Below are 20,636 nucleotides of genomic sequence, written 5' to 3'. Positions count from 1 at the left end.
TACATTGCTTGGTATCACAGCTCAGCGCTATTTACTTTAATGAGGCTAAGCTGCACCTAGGCCACGTGACCAATGAATGTTAAAGGGTTTGTCTCACTTCAGCAAATGGCATTTATCATGTAGAGAAAGTTAAAACCAAGCACATACTAATGTATTGTGATTGTCCATATTGCCTTCTTTGCTGGCTTGATTTATTTTTTTGTCACATTATACTCTGCTCGTTTCCAGGGGTTACGACCACCATGTAATTCAGCAGCAGTGGTCGTGCTTGCACACTATAGGAGAAAGCGGTGGCGGGGACTATGTGGTGCTTATAGTCCAGCACTTTTTTCTATAGTGTGTGAGCATGACCACTTCTGCTGGATTGCAAAATGGTCATAACCATGGAAACGAGCAGCATATAATGTAATAGAAAAATGAATCTAGCCAGCAAAGGAAGCAATATGGACAATAACAATAAATTAGTAAGTCCCTTGTATTAACTTTCTCTACATGACATTTGCTGAAGTAAGACAACCCATACAAAGTTTTCTGTAATGTAGGAAAACAGTATCCAGATAACAGTAGTCTGCGTAAGCAATTTATCTGGACCAACCACCTTTAGAACAAATAGATACAACAGGTACGGCCTTTATACTATTACAAGTAGCTCAAAGGACCAGCGGCCAAAATGAGGGTCTTTTCTTCCTGCCTGTATTGCTTTCCCTGAATAATTCTGGAATTTGACCTGAACTTTGCGGGAAAGAGGACAGAAACCGGTTTGACTAGTCTGTGACTCTTATTTCATGCTGCATTTCTTTCAAGGAAAATCTCACTCCCTGTCCATTGTCAGGGTGCACCTGTTGGACAGCAGACACTTATCAGAGGGACACTACAAGGAGAAATGGAGCTGAAAGCAGCAATAGCGTACACCTCAGTGCTGCTTCTTCTGCATGGCTGTGGTCTCTACTCAGCCATGTTATGTCCAAATGGTCAGTTTGCACTTAATGCTCAGTGTGTGAACTGCCATTCTAGCTGCGAGGAATGCAGTGGGCAGGAGCTATATGAATGCACCCAGTGTGGCATAGGTAAGTGAACAGCCTATGTGGCTGGCAGTGCTGATCCATGTTGTTTTCCATGTGATGGTTGTGCATTCTAGAGAATCCAAAGTAAGCAAAGGGATCACAATAAGGAACATCTGCCTAGTGAACATTTACAGGTTATAGGTTCATAGTTGCAGTTTTCTATTTTGTGTATTGATATATGTTTATCTTGTTTTGCTATGCTTTTGTGGCATTTTAATGCTATTTTTCAACTGTTTTTGGCTTCTAAAAATGCAGCGGGCTAATGTTTGCTGGAAGCCAATAGGAAAATATCAAGTTCAATACTCACAATGCCTTTTTTTGGGGGGGGGGGGGGGGGGGGGGGGGTGTAGGGTTTATTTAGAAAAAGCACTGTAGATCTGGTGTTTTTAAGGCTGCTTTTCACCCATAGAACTCAGTGTCACAAAACTGAAAAAAAGTCTGTGCAAGCGTTCCTTCCGGGAAATCGCTTGCTCGCTAGCAGAGGAGACCACTACTATTAGATCCAGAGTTTGGGGAAGAGCGATAGTTATGCCATCGCTCGTCCCCATGCTGTGCAGTTGTTTGCCGACAGCAGATCGTGATTACATAGCATAAATAATTTTTAAGCAAGCAAGTAATCGGCGGCAGTATTACACTGTTAGATCATTGCTAATGAGCGTTCCTGCGAACACTTGTTAACGATTAAAGGGCTGACAGTGTGATACAGGCTTTAGGAATATTGATGATTATGATCTACAAATAAAAAAAAAAACATTGGCTCCATCAGTTTTTTTTTATTATTGGCATCAATGACTAATGTCAGCTTGACAGTGAATTAGGATAAATGGTAAAACAAAAAACCATACTGCAAAAAGGCCCAAGTGAAGTGTGAACCCAGCCAAAGTTAAGTGTTCTGACGTAAATGAAGAAGGCGTTATGGAAAAGTATATGTGCACAAAGTGTGGCTATATGTTGATGTTTCCAGAGTACAATGTTTGTAAGACTTTACACATTGTCAAGTGCTAACGGTGAGCCGCTTACAAATTAATGCGTGAAACACCAGAGTGTACTGCAAAATATTTCTGTTAGTAGCTTCCATAATATGGACAGTGTTGGATTTGGCAATGGGGCCCAAAAGTTATGTTTGAGGGCCGCTTTGCACGGCTAAGCTCTGCCCCACCATGCTGCCAATATGGTGACTCGTTATAATCCTCTCTTATATGACCCAGTCTGCAGAGTGGTCAAATCCGCCACTGGATACGGACTTATGTAAATGTTTAGGCCTGACACATCAGTGTTTTAGTCAGTGTTTTATCAATAATTGCTATACAAAACCAGGATGAAATCACAGAACCTGAGCAAATATTTCCATTATACCTTGCACTGAACAAGTTCCTAACTAAATTTTGGTGGCTGTTGGGAGTGTGACACAACGAGGGGTTTTGTCTGGCAAAGCAGGTATTTTCCTCCCAAAATGTGCGGCTGGGCTAGTTTCTAGCCAGGTAAGGTCAAATACCGGACCGGAGTTTAAGTGCCGGTCAGGGTTTTGGCAGCACCTGCCTGTCCTTAAATAGGCAGCTGGGCTCCGCAGCTGAGTCTCTGTGTTGGGATCTGGGAGCCTTGTGTCTGGATGAAGACTTGCTACCTGTTTGGCGTGAAAACAGGTTGGTGCTGCTATCAGCAAGGACTCTTTGAGGCAGAATTGCCTCATGGTGTGAATTACCACCTACACTGCAAGGTGACTTTTTGTTTAAATATGACTGCCTAAAGTGTGAATAAAACACTGCGTCCGCTAATCCTGTCTACCAGAGCGAGTCCCCACAAGAGGTACAGTGTATTTTTGAGTGTCATTTACCCCCTTGGTGACCACACATATGCCTTTTTCCAGAGGTTACAAGGTAGATTGTCACTAAAGATAATTTAACAGATGCTATGTTCATCAGCAATCATGGCATCTGTGAGCTTAGGTAGATGGATCCCTCTGCCTTCTGTTCGGAGCCCTCGCATTGAAATTGTTTCCATGACAGCCTGGGGCCTGCTGAAGGTTCAGGCCTGTCATGGTAAACTGCCTGTAAAGCTGTGCACAAGGCACACCTTCTCAGACAGGCAGTGGAAACTGTATATACCGTAATAGTTCTCTATTATGATCTATGGTACATGTGATCAGAAGATCACAGGTTACTAAGTGTTACTACCACAATGACCTGGATCGGCAATGACATTGAAACAGTAATTTAACAGATGTCGTGTTCATTGGGGATCGTGGCATCTGTGAGTAACGGCCATCACAGGGCCATTTTTCGCACCAATTAAGCCTATGGGGCTATTCACATGGCCAAATTTTTAATAGCCAGTGAATAACGGCCATACAAAAAATAGGACATGTCCTATTTTTGGCTGTTTTTAAGGCCACTTAAACAGGAGTGCACCAGTCTATCGGTCATTAAAAACAGGTACATTAGAACAATATGGTCTTTTAGGGGTTAAAAAAATACCTCATCCACTTGTACACGCAGAGGCAGTCGCTCCTCTCTTCATTGAAAAGGACCAGCCGAATGACCTGCGCTCAGCGCGGGTTCTTTATTTTTTGCTAAAATGAAACATTATTACAGATGGGGGCCACTATGCTGGACATTATTACAAATGGGGCCACTATGGAGGACATTATTACAGATGGGGGCCACTATAGGGGACATTATTACAAACGGGGGGGGGGGGGGGATGCAACATACAGAACCCAAACAAAATACAAAAGGTAAAGGAAAGACTTAAATTCAAAGGAGCAATGGAAGCACCAGAAGCTTTCACCAAACGACTGGCATTCACGTCAGATGCAGGTACCCACATCCTCTCCTCTGGTCCAAAACCCTTCCAGTGAACAAGATACTGAAGAGATCTACGAAGAACTCGAGAGTCAATTATCTTGGCAAGCTGAAATTCCAAACTACCGTCCACCATGACAGGAGCGGGTGGCAAGGAAGACGGCTCCAAAGGTTTAACATATCTCTTTAACAAAGATTTATGAAACACATTATGAAATTATAGGGCCTGAGGGAGTTCAAGACGAAAAGCTACAGGATTAATAATGGCAGTGATCTTATATGGATCAATAAATCTTGGACCCAACTTCCAAGAAGGTACCTTTAACTTAATGTTTCTTGTGGACAGCCACACAGAATCCACCACTCTTAGGTCCGGACTTTTTATACGTTTCCTGTCAGCCACACGTTTATACTTGTTGCCCAGATTCATCAAGCTATCTTGAATTTTCCTCTATATAGATGACAATGATGATGAAAAAGGTTCCTCCCCGGGGATACCAGGAGTATCTGAACCAGAAAATGTGCCAAACTGCGGGTGAAACCCATATGCCCTAAAAAACAGCGACTACCCAGTGGATTCCTGTCTAAGATTATTTATGGCAAACTCTGTCAAAGACAAAAACGAAGACCACTCCTCCTGGTTCTCAGAGACAAAACATCTCAAGTAAGTCTCCAGACTCTGATTAGTGCGCTCCGTCTGTCCTTCGACTGAGGATGAAAAGCCAAAGAAAAGGAGAGTTCTACCCCCAGTCGAGTACAGAACACTTTCCAGAATCTGGAAACAATCTGATTCCCACGATCCGAGACCATGTCAGAGGGAATGCCATGGAGTTTCACAATGTTGTCAACAAACACTTGTGCAAGTGTTTTAGCATTAGGTAGGCCCGGCAATGCAATAAAGTGCACCATTTTACTAAAGCGATCAACTACCACCAGAATAACTGTCTTTCCTGATTAATTAGGTACATCAGTGATAAAATCCATGGATAAGTGAGTCCATGGTCTGGACAGGATGGGCAACAGAAGTAGAGATCCGGCAGTATGTGTCACCTTAGCGTGTGCACAGGTACTACAGGCTGACACATAGTCCTCAACACACTTACGCAACCCTGGCCACCAGAATCTACGAGAGATGAGATCAGCAGTGGATATGCTCCCAGGGTGTCCCTTAAGAACCGTACAGTGATGTTCCTCAAACACCTTGTGACGCAATTCCGATGGCACAAACAGTTTCCCAGAGGGACAAGAATCTGGTGCATCTCCCTGGGCCTCTAGCACCTTAAACTTTAGGTCAGGGTCAAGAGCGAATATCACCACCCCTTCCGACAGTATAGGACTCAGATTTTCAAAATCACTACCTCCAGGAAAACTACGTGACAAGGCATCTGCCTTGACGTTTTTAACCCCAGGACGATAGGTGACAGTGAAATTGAATCTGGTGAAAAACAAAGACCATCTAGCCTACTTCAGGTTCAGTCATTTAGCCGACTCCAGGTAAGCCAGGTTTTTGTGATCTGTGAACACCGTGATCGGACGATTCGCCCCTTCCAACCAATGACGCCATTCCTCAAAAGCCAACTTAATGGCAAGTAACTTTCTGTTCCCCACATCATAATTTTTCTCTGCGGAAGAGAGTTTTTTTTTGAGAAAAAGACATATGGACGCCATTTACCAGGTGACGGGCTCTGCGATAAAACTGCTCTTACCCCCACTTCGGATGCGTCCACTTCCACAATGAAAGGTTGTGATATATCTGTCTGCACCAATATAGTGGTGGGGGAAAAGCATTCCTTAATTGCAGAAAAGGCTTGCAACGCCAAATCAGACGACACTGAAACATCTGTCCCTTTCTTAGTCATGTCAGTTAAGAGTTTTACTATTGTCAAATAGTTCTGAATACATTTTCGGTAATAGTTGGTGAACCCCAAAAACCACATAAGAGCCTTCAGATTTTTGGGTCGACCCCAGTCCAATACAGCATGGACTTTCTCTGAATCCATTCGAAAACCTGAAGATGACAACAGGTAGCCCAAAAACTGTACCTCGTGTACAGCAAAAACACACTTCTCTAATTTGGCGTACAAGTATCTCTTAGGATCTGTAACACCTGTCTAACATGATCCAGATGTATCTCTACATCTGAGAATAAATTAGAATTTCATCCAAATACACAACTACAAACCTCCCCACAAGGTGATGAAAAATGTACGTCACAAAATGCTGGAAAACCGCAGGAGCATTAGTTAACCTAAAAGGCATGACCAGGTTCCCAAAGTGCCCCTCAGGAGTATTAAAAGCCATCTTCCATTCATCCACTTCCTTGATCCTAACCAGATTATATGCCCCCCTTAAGTCCAACTTGGAGAACACCTAGGCACCAACTGGTTAAAGAAATCAGAAAATCAAAGGAAGAGAGTAAGGATCACAGACAGTAATCCGGTTGAGTTCACGGAAATCCAGACATCCGGCCAAAGACCTCTGTCCTTTTTGTAACAAAGAAAACCACTGCTGCCACTGGAGATTTAGAAGGTCCTATGTGTCCTTTAGCCAAACTCTCGGCAATATATTCTCTCATGGACAGTCTTTCAGGTCCAGAAAGGTTATACAATCTAGATTTTGACAACTTAGCTCCAGGAATAAGGTTGATAGGACAATCATATTCCCGATGCAGAGGTAAATCCTGGCATCCACTCTCAGAAAATAGATTGGCAAAATCAGATATAAAAGAGGGTAATGTCTTAGTAGTTAAAACAGAAAAAGATGTATTCAGACTATTGTCAATGCAATAATCACCCCAATCCAAAATCTGTCTAGATTGCCAATCGATGGTTGGATTGTGCTTGCCTAACCACGGTAAACCCAGAACCACCGGAGCAGGGAGACCCTCCAACACAAAACACAAGATAAATTCTTGATGAAAGCCCCTACTCTTAATCTGATATAATGCACCACTTGAGATGAACACTTTTGAGTAAGGGTACTTTCACACTTGCGTTGTTGGATTCCGGATACCATTTGTAGACGGATCCGGATGCGGATCTGTCTCACAAATGCATTGCAATACCAGAGCCGTCTCTCCGGTTGTCATCTGGAAAAATGGATCCGGTATTTATCTTCTTTACATTTTTAGAGGTCTGCCATGCCGGATCCGTTTTTCCAGAACACTTGGGGCCGAATCCGGCATTAATGCATTAAAATGGAATATAATGCCGGATCCGGCATTCCGGCAAGTGTTCTGGAATTTTGTACGTAGAAAATTTTGCAGCATGCTGCGGTATTTTAAGGACTATTGTGTGTGGCACCAGCAATATCTTTTTTAGCACAAACTGCGCTAAATAGCTAAACCTTTACAGACCAAAAAGACCTTCTAAAGACTATTGTGTGTGGCTGCAATATCTATTTTTAGCACATACTGTGCTAAATAGCATACAATAGTTAGGCCGCTGCAGACAGCATTAGCTGTGCCACATCTCCAGTGTAAAGTGGCGCATCCCAAAACAATCTGTAACATGTAGTGTATTTTTTCCATAGACGGTGTCCGCTGCAGACAGTGACATTAGCTGCGCCACATCTCCAGTGTAAAGTGTGCGCATCCCAAAAATATCTGTGACATCCAGTGTACTTTTTCCGTAGACGGTGTCCGCTGCGGAAAGTGACATTAGCTGCACCACATCTCCAGTGTAAAGTGTGCGCACCCAAAAAATATTTGTGGCATACAGTGTACTTTTTCCGTAGACAGTTTCCGCCACGGACAGTGACATTAGCTGTGCCACGTCTCCAGTGTAAAGTGTGCGCATCCCAAAAATATTTGTGACATCCAGTGTACTTTTTCAATAGACGATGCCCGCTTCTGACAGTGACATTAGCTGCGCAAAATCTCTAGTGTAAAGTGTCCACATAAAAAAATGTATCTGTGACATACAGTGTACTTTTTCAGTAAACGGTGTCCGCTTCTGACAGTGAAATTACCTTGGCACATCTGCAGTGTAATGTGTGCGCTTCCCAAAAATATCTGTGACATCCAGTGTACTTTTTCCGTAGACGGTGTCCGCTGCGGAAAGTGACATTAGCTGCACCACATCTCCAGTGTAAAGTGTGCGCACCAAAAAAATATCTGTGACATCCAGTGTACTTTTTCCGTAGACAGTGTCCGCCACGGACAGTGATATTAGCTACGCCACATCTCCAGTGTAAAGTGTGCGCATCCAAAAAATATCTGTGACATCCAGAGTACTTTTTTAATAGATGGTGTTGCTTCTGACAGTGACATTAGCTGCACCACATCTACAGTGTAAAGTGTTCGTATCCAAAAATTATCTGTGACATCCAGTGTACTTTTTCAATAGACGGTGTCCGCTTCTGACAGTGAAATTACCTTGGCACATCTGCAGTGTAATGTGTGCGCTGAAAAAATGTATCTGTGACATCCAGTGTTCATCCAGAGACATTACCAGGGCCACATCTGCAGTGTAACGTGTGCGCTTAATTTTTTTTATTTGTGACATACAGTGTACTTTTTACGTAGACGCTTTGGACAGTGACATTACCGGTGGTACCTCTCCTGTATAACGTTTCCTCATCCCAAATACCTGTGACATTCTCTATAATTTTTTATTAGCCGCTGGTGACAGCATTGACATTATCTGCAGGATATCTCCTGTGCGACGTTTCCACATCCCAAATACCTTTTAAAATTATTTTTTTTGCATACACTGCCAAATCCTGCGCTACTGTACGTGTGACATACTTTTAAGCGTATATAACATTTAATATAAAGAATGCGAGCAGTAAGGGACGTGGAAGTGACCGTGATGCTGATGGTGCACGCAGAGGCCGTGGCCCTGGACGCGTTGAAACTGTGCCTGCTGCCAGAGCACAAGAAAAATAATCATCCACGATACCTAGCTTCATGTCCCAGGACACCACTCTTGAAGTCAGACCAGTGCGACCACGTGGTCAGTTGGATTGCAGAATAAGGCTTCCAGTCAGTTAAGCACCCCCCTGTCTTCCACCAAGTCCAGTCTTGAAACTCCTTCCTCCCACCATGGAGAGTCTGGCCAAACAAGTGATCCCACACCCGGATATTCTGAGGACCTCTTTTCTTTGCCATTCCTTGATTTGGCCCTCTCCCCAAGCACGCTTGAAGAGGGACAGATCTTGTTCCCTGATTCCCAAACTCTTGAGCATCCACAGTGACAAGAAGATGACGGTGGGGAACGGCAATTACTGTTTAATGAGGTTGATGATGATGAGACACAGTTGCAATACCAGCTGCAACATGGTCATTGCCTTTCCAGTCAGCTTCAGCTATTCACAAGAGAGGAGTGGGCATGGATGTCTGACCTCTGTGAGGTTTTAAGAAACTTTGAGGAATCAACACAGATGATGGGAGACGATAACGCTATTATCAGCGTAAATATCCCACTTCTGTGTCTACTCAAACGCCCGCTGCTTACAATTAAGACCAACGCATGGAAGAGGTGTAAATAGTTGAAGACATTACACAGGGTGATAGTCAGACCACCCTCAGTTCGTCTTCTCAGCGCGAATTGGACGATGAAGAGGAGGAGGAGCAGGAGACGGTTGCCTCCGCTACAGTAGGTAGTACCCATGGAAGTTTAATTCCATCTGTTCTGTGTGGGTGGGCAGAAGAGGAGGAAGAGGATGAGGATATCGAGAGTGATCCTCCTGATGACGACAGCAAAGTCTTGCCTGTTGGGCTCTGGCACACATGGCTGACTTAATGTTAGGCTGTCTTTCCCACGACCCGCGCGTTATACGCATTTTAGACAACACGGATTACTGGTTATTCACCCTTCTCGACCCCTGATACAAAGAGAACTTCTCATCTCTAATTCTTCTGGTGGAGAGGATGAGCAAAACGGTGCAATACTAGAAGGTCCTTGTTGAAAAATTTCCATCTGACAACGCTGGCGGCACAGTCTGTAATTCCTTGGCCAACCGAGGAGGGGAGACAAGGGGAACACACAGCAGTTCCAACAGAGGCAGGGCAACACTCTCAAAAGCCTGGGACAGTTTCATGACACCCCGCCAGCACCTTCACCCTGATGTGCGACCTAGTGTCACAAGGAGGGAAAAATTTTAGAAGATGGTGAAGGAGTACATAGCAGACCGTGTCAGCGTCCTCAATGATCCCTCTGTGCCTTACAACGACTGGGTGTCCAAGCTGGACACCTGGCACGAACTGGGGCCTTGGAAATGCTGGCCTGCCCTGCCGCCAGCGTTTTGTCTGAGCAGGTATTTAGTGCTGCTGGTGGCATTATAACAGATAAGCGCCTGTCAACTGAAAATGCTGACAGGTTGACTCTTATAAAAATGAACAAGGCTTGGCTTGCCCCTAACTTCTCGACTCCGCCAGAGGAAAGCGGCTGAACATAAAGGCTCTTCAAATGTGTTGTTTAAAATGTACTAAATACACTGTATTCCCATGCACCCCTTCCACCACAAAAAAAGTGTATTTGGTTGAATCCTCCTTGTCTCACCCTCCTCTTCCATCATATCAACATACTTATTCATCGCATAAAATGCCCTTTGTTATATGCACTCGCATCTAATGTTTTACAGGGTCAGTTCACTGGCAGGCCTTCGCATATAATGTTTTTGAGGGTCAGGTCACCTGCATGCCCTCACTTATAATTTTTAGAGGGTCAACTCACCAGCAGGCCCTCAACAACAATCTTTTACAGGGTCAGCTTCCCTGCAGGCCCACGCATATATTGCTTTACAGGGTCAGCTCACCTGCAGGCCCTCGCATATAATGTTTTACAGGGTCAGCTAACCTGCAGGCCCTCGAATATCATTTTTTAGAGGGTTAGCTCACCAGCAGGCCCTCAGCTATAATCTTTTACAGGGTCAGCTCATCTGCAGGCCCACACATATAATGTTTTACAGGGTTAACTCGACTGCAGGCCCTGGCATATAATTTTTTAGAGGTCAGCTCACCAGCAGGCCCTTAACTACAATCATTGACAGGGTCAGCTCACCTGCAGGCCCACGCATATAATGTTTTTCAAGGTCAGCTCACCTGCAGGCCCTCGCATATAATGTCTTATAGGGTCAGCTAACCTGCAGGCCCTCGAATATAATTTTTTAGAGGGTCAGCTCGCCAGCAGACCCTCACCTATAATCTTTAACAGGGTCAGCTCACCTGCAGGGTTTTACAGGGTTAGCTCACCTGCAGGCCCTGGCATATAATTTTTTAGAGGGTCAGCTCACCAGCAGGCCCTCACCTACAATATTTTACAGGGTCAGCTCACCTGCATGCCCTCGCATATAATTTTTTTGAGGGTCAGCTCACCAGCAGGGTATATGATGCCCTCCTTTATGTGTAATAAAGAGTGTATTGGAGTGCCGGTTCCTTGTAAGGTTTAGAAGCCCTTTGACTTAGTGCATAGGCTTTATGAGTGTACTAGTCCCACTACCTGAACAATTGTACCACAATGTGAATGAGGCCCTCCATTATGTGATATACAGGTTGTATCGGAGTGCCTCTTGCTTGTAATTTTTGGCAGAACTTGCACTTTATATACAAGTAAATATACAGGAAAGAATGTTTCCTAACAATTTTTCCTCTAAAATCGATTTTATCTTTGGTTTAGTAGGTATTATTGTCAGTCTGTAAAAGCGGTGTACTACTCGGACAACATCGTTCCCAGCAGCGACCTTGGAGTCCAAGATGCATCCAGACATCCTCCCCATGCTGTTCCAGAACCATTTCAGTGGTATTTCCATAAATTTCTGACCTTTTCCTATGAACCGGGCACCATCTCCTCTTCAGAGCAGGGGGTGCCTGGTTTAATGCTTGGGTTCTCCCATTGACTTCCATTATGCTCAGGTGCTCGGCATCCTGCAGTGTTCGGCCAGAGTACCCGAGCACTTTGGTGCTTGATTAACACTAATCCTGATGCATACTGAAGGGATTGCTCTCCATTCAGAATGCATTAGGAGCCCCTAGGACGGAACTTAATACCGGAAAAGTTTAACACAAATGTAAAATTACCCTTAGTAGAGCAGAATCAATAGCAAAAATGTTTTAATTTTTTTCTAATGCACTCGGTGACAACCCGTGCATACGGACGAACTGAGCATCAATCAGGTTCACCCCAGCCCTGCTGTCGATAAACATTCCAATCCCCACAGTTTGATTCTAGCGCCACCTCAGCAGTCAGGAGAAATTGGGTACTACCAGTCAAAGACAAATGCAAATTTTCTGACTCTCCTCTCACCCCTTCAAGAGAATGAAATGCTCCTCTTTTTTCTTTTTGTCGTTGAATGTGTGGACATACTCTGATAAAATATCCCTTCTGTCCGCAGAAAAAACACACTCCCTTCCTATTACCAGTATGCTTAAAAGCGTATTCAGGAGTAGCTCCCCCTAATTGCATGGGTTCGTCCCCAGACATAAACCCAGGAGTAGCTTCACCCAAAGTGTCAGAGGAGGATGATACAGCATGTGAAGTGTGTCCTGAGAGTGGGGACCACTAGATCTCTCTCTCAGGCGTCTATCAATGCATATAGCCAGAGACATAGCAGCCTCCAGAGACACTGGGGTTTCATGAAAGGCCAAAGCGTCCTTCAGCCTCTCTGATAACCCTTGACTAAGCTGGCTATGGAGGGCAGGATCGTTCCACTCCGTATCCGTAGCCCACCTCTTAAACTCAGAGCAATAAATCTCAGTGGAACGATCACTCTGACGAAGGCCGCACAGCTTGGTTTCGGCTAGAGAGGTCCGATCCGGATCATCATAGATAAGACCCAAAGCTTTGAAAAATTTGTCTACCTGCCGGAGAGACTGTGATCCGGTTGGCAGAGAAAAGGCCCATGACTGCACATCCCCCTTAAGCAAGGACTCATTGTTTCTCATCCCCAGATGAGTGTGTACGTAGCCTAAAATACAGTTTGCACGCTTTCCTAAACAAAATGAAATTATCACGTCCCAAAAAAAATGTGTCCAGGAGGGCAATTTTAGGCTCCAGATGAACCTGGTCTCCATCACTACCACCAGGACCAACAGCCTGTGATCTCTGCATCTGCGGTCGTGCGGAGGTCAGCTACCTCCAAAGATAGCCCTTGCAGCTGACCTGCCAGTGCAGCAATATGATCCATGGCTGCACACAAATAAACAAAAAATGATGGTTTTGGCGGTTCATAATGTCACGCTTCGGTGTGGGAGGGAAACACCACACCGAGCATGGGAGGGAAGGGGGGAACAGGGAATCAGGCCTGAGAACTAGAGAAGGAAAATGGACACCTAGTGAAAACCCTAACCAAAATCCTGACTGACTACCAGTATGAACAGACCCCAAAGTTAGGTGAGTTCATATGCAGGAATACCTAGAGTCTTATCAAGCCCTATAGGACCCTAGTACTAATGGCAGGGACAATACTATCTGTTCCTCCAAAAGAAAGGACGAACTGGAGTCTTCTTCAGGCCTAATGCAAACAATAGGGAAATGCAACACACAGAACCCAAATAATATACAAAAGGGAAAGGAAAGACTTAACTTCAAAGGAACAATGGAAGCACCAGGAACTCAGCCGAGATCCAACAACAATCTGTCCAAAGGTCCAAACAGAAGCTATAAACCACACAGCATTGTGGGAGAAGCAACTATGAATAGAGAAGGTTAAATGACCCTAATAGCCACACCTGGGGAAAGAAGGTGCACACACCTGGGGAAAAAACAACACAGACGTCATTTGATCCAAACACAAAACATGTCAGATCAAACCACGTGTTGCCAGTCTCACCTATCTCCTACCACCTGTCGCGGGAACGTCCATGACAGGGGAGGTATTATTGAAGATAGGGGGCACTATGAGGGACATCATTACAGATGGGGGTCACTATGGGGGGCATTATTACGAATGGGGGCCACTATGGGGGACATTATTACAGATGGGGGCCACTATGGGGGACATCATTACAGATGGGGGCCACTATGGGAGGGATTATTACAGATGGGGGGCACTATGAGGGACATCATTACAGATGGGGGCCACTATAGGGGGGCATTTTTACAAATGGGGGCTACTATGAGGGAGATATTACAGATGGTGGCCACTATGGGGGGCATTATTACTGCTGGGTTCATTATGGGGAACATTATGTGTACTGAGGGCACTGCAGGAGTTAGGATCTTTATAAAAATAAATAAAAGCCAATTCAAATTCATCTGTTTTTCATGGCCATTTTTATGGTGCAAAATGGTTCCAAACGGCCATTAAAAACAGACAGATAGTTAGAAAATTGATGTACAAATGGTTGAAAAATGGCCATGAAAAACTGACAGGGTGTCCGTTTGTAACGGACATATTTGTTCACTGTCGTGTACCTGTAGCCATAAGGTTCTCCACAGACTTGTTCTGTCAGACCCCTCCATGCGCGGTACACAGTAACACTGGTAATATTGAGAACTTTGTTCTCCCTTGTAACTTGGCGCAGGGGTCAGCAATCTCTGGCACTCTAGGTGTTGTGAAACTACATCTCCCATCATGTACACTTGCTTGACTGTTCTCTGAACTCCCACAGAAGTGAAAGGAGCATGCTGGTTGTTGTAGTATCACAAAAGCTGAAGTGCCGAAGGTTGCTAATCCCTGCTCTAGCTTTTGGACCATAAAGCAGGGGAAAATAGCTGGAAGTGAAGAAACGAACATTAACATTGAATGAGGCAGCAGGAGGCGTTAGCTAGTACTGCTTCATCCAATCTCTTCTTCACTGGAGTTGTGAGGTGGACTTTGGGACCTGCTGTGGGGCCCCAGAGATCAGACACTAACTGACTGAAGCAATTAGGACTCCTGCACACAACTGTATGGTTTGGTAGTCCGTTTTAAACTGATCCGTTTTTTTGTTTCATTAGTGTTTCCATCTCTGTTACGTTTTGCCGTTACGTTTTTCCGTTTGGTTTCAGTTTGGTTTCAGCATACAATAATGTTTAAACAGTAAGTACATTAAATAATTGGGCTGGGCATAACATAATCAATAGATGGTTCCGTAAAAATCGAACAGATACGGAAGACATATGGATGCATTCTGTATGCATTACGTTAAATTGACTTGAATCAAGCCACGGAATGTGATTTGCGGGCAATAATAGGACATGTTCCGATCTTTGAACGGAACTGGAAATACGAAAATACAGAAACGGAAGGCATACAAAGTACCTTACGTTGTTTTTGTGGATCCATTGAAATGAATGGTCCCGTATATGGTCCGTATACGGAACGCAAAAAACAGAACGTAAATGGAAAAAAAATTAGTTTGTGTGCCGGACGCCTTATGTTGTCACAGCAGTGAAACATATGATGTTACAGCAGCGGACTTGACTGAAACCCAGCAGCTTCTTACCTAATGAAAATGTATTTGTGATGTCACAGCAGTGTACCTCAGAAATATGTTTCAGGTAACAGTTGGTTATGGGACTAGAATTTGCTTGTGATGTTAAAATAGCTCATCTAACAAAAAGACGACTGTCACAGCTACTTGAACCTTTGCAGAAACTTGAAAGGTGCATCAGCACTTCTCTGAGTGTCTGAGTGTTCTGCGCCTTTGGCCAGCATTTCCAGCATGCGGAGTCTGGATCCATAGAAAGTATATGGGATCCATGCTCCAGAAAAAGCCAAGTAGAGCCGATGAAACCTGAAGGTGTTGAAATCTCTGAGAAGCGCTGCTGCATCTTTGTGGCTTCACTAAAGTGTTAGGTCTCCTTGAAACACATTAGAGATGTCAGAGTATCTTTTTTGACTAAAACTGTGATGTTACAATAGCTTGAAGGGGTTGTCCGATATTGGTGACCTATCCTCAGGGATCGGCAGCCCCGCCAGTCAGTTGTTTGAAGAAAATGCATCGCTCTTGTGAGAGCTGTGTTCTCTTCACTGTTTACCTGGTCGCCATCCACATTGCAGCAGTGTCATTACAGTACCTCTATGGCTCCATCCCATTCACTTGAATGGGACAAAGTGTAACTACAACTAGTGATGAGCGGCAGGGGCTGTATTCAAATTCACGATATTTCACAAATATTTTGTAGAATATTCGTCATATATTTGCGTATTTCGAGATTTCAAGATTATTTTATTGAATGCGATAAATTGGCAATTTAAAAATACAGGCGTGGGTCACTTTGGCTAAATTTTTCAAGCTGGTATAATTTTCCTGAGACTGGAGAAAATATTTGGCACGGCAGAACATTACAATAGCTTTATATGCAGATAGAGTCAAGTGCTCCAATATATTTGCGATTGCGCTAATCGGCAGTAATTAGTATATTTTTTTGCACTACGTGCAACTTCACATTTTAGCAGGTCTGACTACAGATAACTGATTGGTGCACTAAGTATTGTTGTGAACTTGACATTGCTTCCTTCTCATTGGCCCACAAGCAAGAAGCAGAGAGGAATCGTGGTCAGAGGAAAAAAAAAATGCTGAATATTCGATATAATGATTATATAGCACTATGTTCTTAATATTCGTGAATTCTTGAAGTGGCGATATTCGCAATAAAAATTAGCTTCATGAATATTCGTGCTCAACACTAACCATAACTGCTCCTTCCTATTCAAGTGAAAGGGATGGAGGAGATGTAATTACACTGCTCACCGAAGCAATGCCGACGGCAAACAGGTAAATAGTGAAGAGAACGCGGCGCTCATGTGGTCTCTTCCAAGAGCTGATCAGCAGGTGTGACGGGATTCAGACTCCCGCCGATCTGATATTGATGACCTATCCTGAGCATAGGTCATCAATATCGGAAACCGGAAAACCCCTTTACATGAGTGCAACAGTTGTGCTATCACAATCCGTTACATAACTGAAACAAAGTTGTGTACCATGTAGATTGTAAGCCCTCACAGGCAGGGCCCTCTCTCCTTCTGTACCAGTTTGTAACTTGTCTTGTTCATTGCTTAGTGCAGTTGTCTGTATTATGTATGTATACCTCTTATCATATGTACAGCGCTATGGAATGAATGACGCTTTAATAATAAATAATAATAATAATGTTATAGCGGGGTACATGATGAAAATGCGTTTGTGATGTCATAGCAGCATACCCTTCAGATACACTTTTGTAAAGTGACAACTAGTTTTGTGACTGAAACTCACTTGCGATGTCTCAGTACCAAATTTGACTAATAGACATTTGAGACATCACAGCTGTTTTTGCAGTGGTTAGTACATACCAAACGTGAATATACGCTATAAATGAATCAGCTATAGGGTTATGAGTGATATGGTGGGCAGTCAACGCAAGTCCTCTGGTCTGATCCCACAGAAGAGCTACTGTAGCACAAATTACTCAACGTATAGGGGCACATTTACTAAATCTTTAGATGGCATAAACTTAGACTGTCTAGACCTGCACCACATTTATCACAGTCAGGAAACCAAATCCAGCACTCCAGTGACTTCAAGTAAAATGTCTTCTTTATTGTACAAAAATGTAAAACAGTCTGAACACAAGCAATAGTAGCATAACTCTGGTGCAGGAGTAGACACTTTTGACACTGGTTGCCTTAGGGCTCATTCAGACGACCATATATTTGTGTCTGCGTGGGATGCGGATAAGAATAGGCATTTCTATTAGTGATGAGCGAATCCAGCTTCGGATCATAGATCTGAAGTTGCTGCAGTCCGAACTTCATTTGAATGCTGTATTGAGATCAGTCTCCATACAGCATTCAATTGTGAAATTCATTATCTCCGAAATCGTTCGAGACTTCATTGAATAACTTGCAGAATGCACATGGTCTTAATTATTATATTTTCATTTTTAAGATGAAGATGGAATTGAACGCTTTCTTCATCGCAGTCGCTGTAAAGTACACTGTCCTCGGGGCTTTTATCCAGAGCGTGACACCTACAGCTGTGAATCATGTCCACTGAACTGTGACATTTGCACTCATGCTAATAGTTGTCAGAAATGCAAGAGCAACTACGAGCTTCAGAATGGCGAGTGCTTCTTAATCCAGTGTTTGCCAGGTACTGTATAATACAACTTTTATACAATTTACTTAAAGTAATTCTCTTCTGTGTGTTCTGCTGTCCTAATATGCTCAAGAATTCAAGGCTCACCGCATTACTGTCTGCAGCTTATTTCCCCAACCTTCCTCCCCTTGGTTTTAGCCATTCCGCAGCATTGCCCATTCTTGCTATCAGTGGCAAGGTCTGTGCCAATCATTCGTAACCGGAAGCATTTTTTTTAAAAGACAAGAGCTGGTGAGATGGAGTTCACTTTATAGCACATACCGCATATGCTGCAGAAGATCTGGTTGATTCACATGACTAGGCTTTCTTTTATTTTTACAATAGGTTTTTGAAGCTGCAAGTTAAATAATTAGTGCTTTGTGTCAATTAAAGGGGGTTCTCTGGGAATTAATAAAATAAAATGACTGAAAATACTTAAATATTACTTAATTATAAATATACTGTACTCCCAAATAGCTTTGATTAGTCACCATGGCTCATTTTGTCTAGGGAGCAATCATCAGGGAAAATAAAATGGCCGCTGACTTTTTTTTCTACACTAAAAATCTGTCCTAATCACACAGAAGAGCAAGTTACTTCAGAACACTGAGCTAAAGACCTGCCTAAGCCTCCTCTCCTACTATAATCCTGAATACAGATCTTTGCTGAATCTCTGTAGAATAGATTTAATGAGGAGACATAAAAATAGGATGGTGGGAATGTGGCTAATGATCAGCAGCACTTATATGCAGTCTCCATCCTCTCAGTACTTCATGTCTTCTCATGAACTCCATTCCCACAGAGATTTATCTGAAGATCTTATCAGCTGTATTCGGGATCATAATCCCTGACCAGTAGAATAGAGAGGAAGCTGAGGCAGATCTTTAGCTCAGTATTCTGAAGTAACGTTTCCTCCTGTGGGATTAGGACACCTTTTTTATATTCTAATAGGATAGCAGCCATTTTATTTCCCCTGATGATAACTCCCTAGACAAAATGAGTCTTTATAACTAATGAAAGGTATTTGGAAATATTTTTATAATGTAGAAAAAATTTAGTATTTTCAGGTATTTTATTCCCGGAGCACCCCTTTAATAGGTGATTGACATGAAGCCTCCATATCCTTTCCAAATGTATTAACAGTTGGGTTTTGCAACATACAGCTTTTTATAACTTTTAACCCCTTCCCACATTATCACGTACAATACATGTTCATGTGATCATTTCCTGGAAGATGGCATCACAGCCTGTAATGTAAGGTCATATAATGGGACTAAAAAATGTAAAAAAATAAACATATTTTGCAATTAAATAAAATTGATGTGAAAAAGAATACAATGAAGCTTTTTTTTAATGATTTTTATTAGATAAAAAAATTTTCACAGCTAAAAAAAAAAACATATTAGGTATCGCCCAACTTCTAATAACACATACAATAAAATTATTTCATAATGGTAAACAGTAAATGACGTAAAAGATTTAATTAAAAAAAACTAAGGCAAATTTGCATGACCTCAGACCTCATGGCCCACTCTGCCTACCAGTATACAGTGTAAAACATCCCATTATTTTAAAGGCACAGCACATGCAAAATTAAAGATGTACATAACTGTTCATAACACATATCAAATTCTTCCTCATAGGGTTGATCATGTTAACTAAAATAAGCCCTCTATTGGTGCAAAAAGTTGTACTGTTGCAGCATAACTATAACTTTTTATTTGTATGCAAATGAGGTGATCAGAGTACCTAGGACAGTTATGGCAAACCTTTTACAGACCGAGTGCCCAAACTGCAACCCAAAACACACTTATTTATCTCAAAGTGCCAACACGCACTTTAACCTGAATGCCAATATAGTATATCTTCCATGTACTTTATCATGTAGCTGTAATAGCCTGCCTACATTCAGTGCGCTGCCTGTGCTGTTCATCGTGAGCCCTGCGCTGATGAATGGCAGGAAAAATCTAAGGCATACTGGTACACCATACCAGGGAGCGGGTGCCCACAGAGAGGGCTCTGAGTGCCACCTCTGGCACCCGTGCCATAGGTTCGCCACCACTGACCTAGGAGATGGCCTAGGCGGAGGCTCTCCCTGCTCCCTGCAAGCCCCAGATTTCATGGCCAGGCATCTGAACAGTGAGGAAACTTGACCCTGTCAATCAGACCATGAGCGGGGATGGTGCTGGAGGAAAGGAGGGGGTGAAGTGATGCTCCGATTACCTAATTTACATATAAATAAAAGTTATAAAAATAAAACTTACAGTTATGCTGCAATGGTACATGCATTTGCAGCAATAAAGGGCTCATTTTATTCAACACGATCAACCCTACCAGACCGTATGCCTGGTTTAATAGGGTTTATCATGGTGACAGATGCTCTTTAAAGGGGTTGTCTCCCTTCAGCAAATGGCATTTATCATGTAGATAAAGTTAATACAAGGCACTTACTAATGTATTGTGATTGTCCATATTGCCTCCTTTGCTGGCTTGATAAATTTTTTTCATTTTATTATACACTGCTTGTTTCCAGGGGTTGCGACCACCCTTCAGTCCAGCAGTGGTGGTCGTGCTTGCACACTATAAGAAAAGGTGCCTACAACACATAGGCCGTCACTTTTTCCTATAGTGTGCAAGCAGGGCCACCACTGCTGCTGGATTACGGGGATGTCATAACCATGGATCTGAGCAATGTATAATGTGATTGAAAAATTAATCAAACCAGCAAAGGAGGCAATATGGATAATCACAATACATTAATAAGTGCCTTGTATTAACTTTGTCTAC

The 20,636-nt window shown here is 43.1% G+C and overlaps 1 protein-coding gene across 1 annotated transcript in view; it reads left to right on the top strand.

Moving 5' to 3' along the window:
- Positions 1-837: 837 nt before the first annotated feature.
- Positions 838-20,636, top strand: part of LOC122929675 (proprotein convertase subtilisin/kexin type 5-like) — a 141,375-nt gene continuing 121,576 nt past the window's right edge. Inside the window, exons 1-2 of the mRNA XM_044283313.1 lie at positions 838-1,067; positions 17,661-17,864. Of these exons, the coding sequence (XP_044139248.1) occupies positions 884-1,067; positions 17,661-17,864 (388 nt within the window). The 5' untranslated portion in view covers positions 838-883. The remainder of the gene's footprint in view (positions 1,068-17,660; positions 17,865-20,636) is intronic.

This window comes from Bufo gargarizans, chromosome 2 (assembly GCF_014858855.1).
Source record: "Bufo gargarizans isolate SCDJY-AF-19 chromosome 2, ASM1485885v1, whole genome shotgun sequence".
NCBI classification, from domain to species: Eukaryota; Metazoa; Chordata; class Amphibia; order Anura; family Bufonidae; genus Bufo; species Bufo gargarizans.
This window is presented reverse-complemented; position numbering and strand designations above follow the sequence as displayed.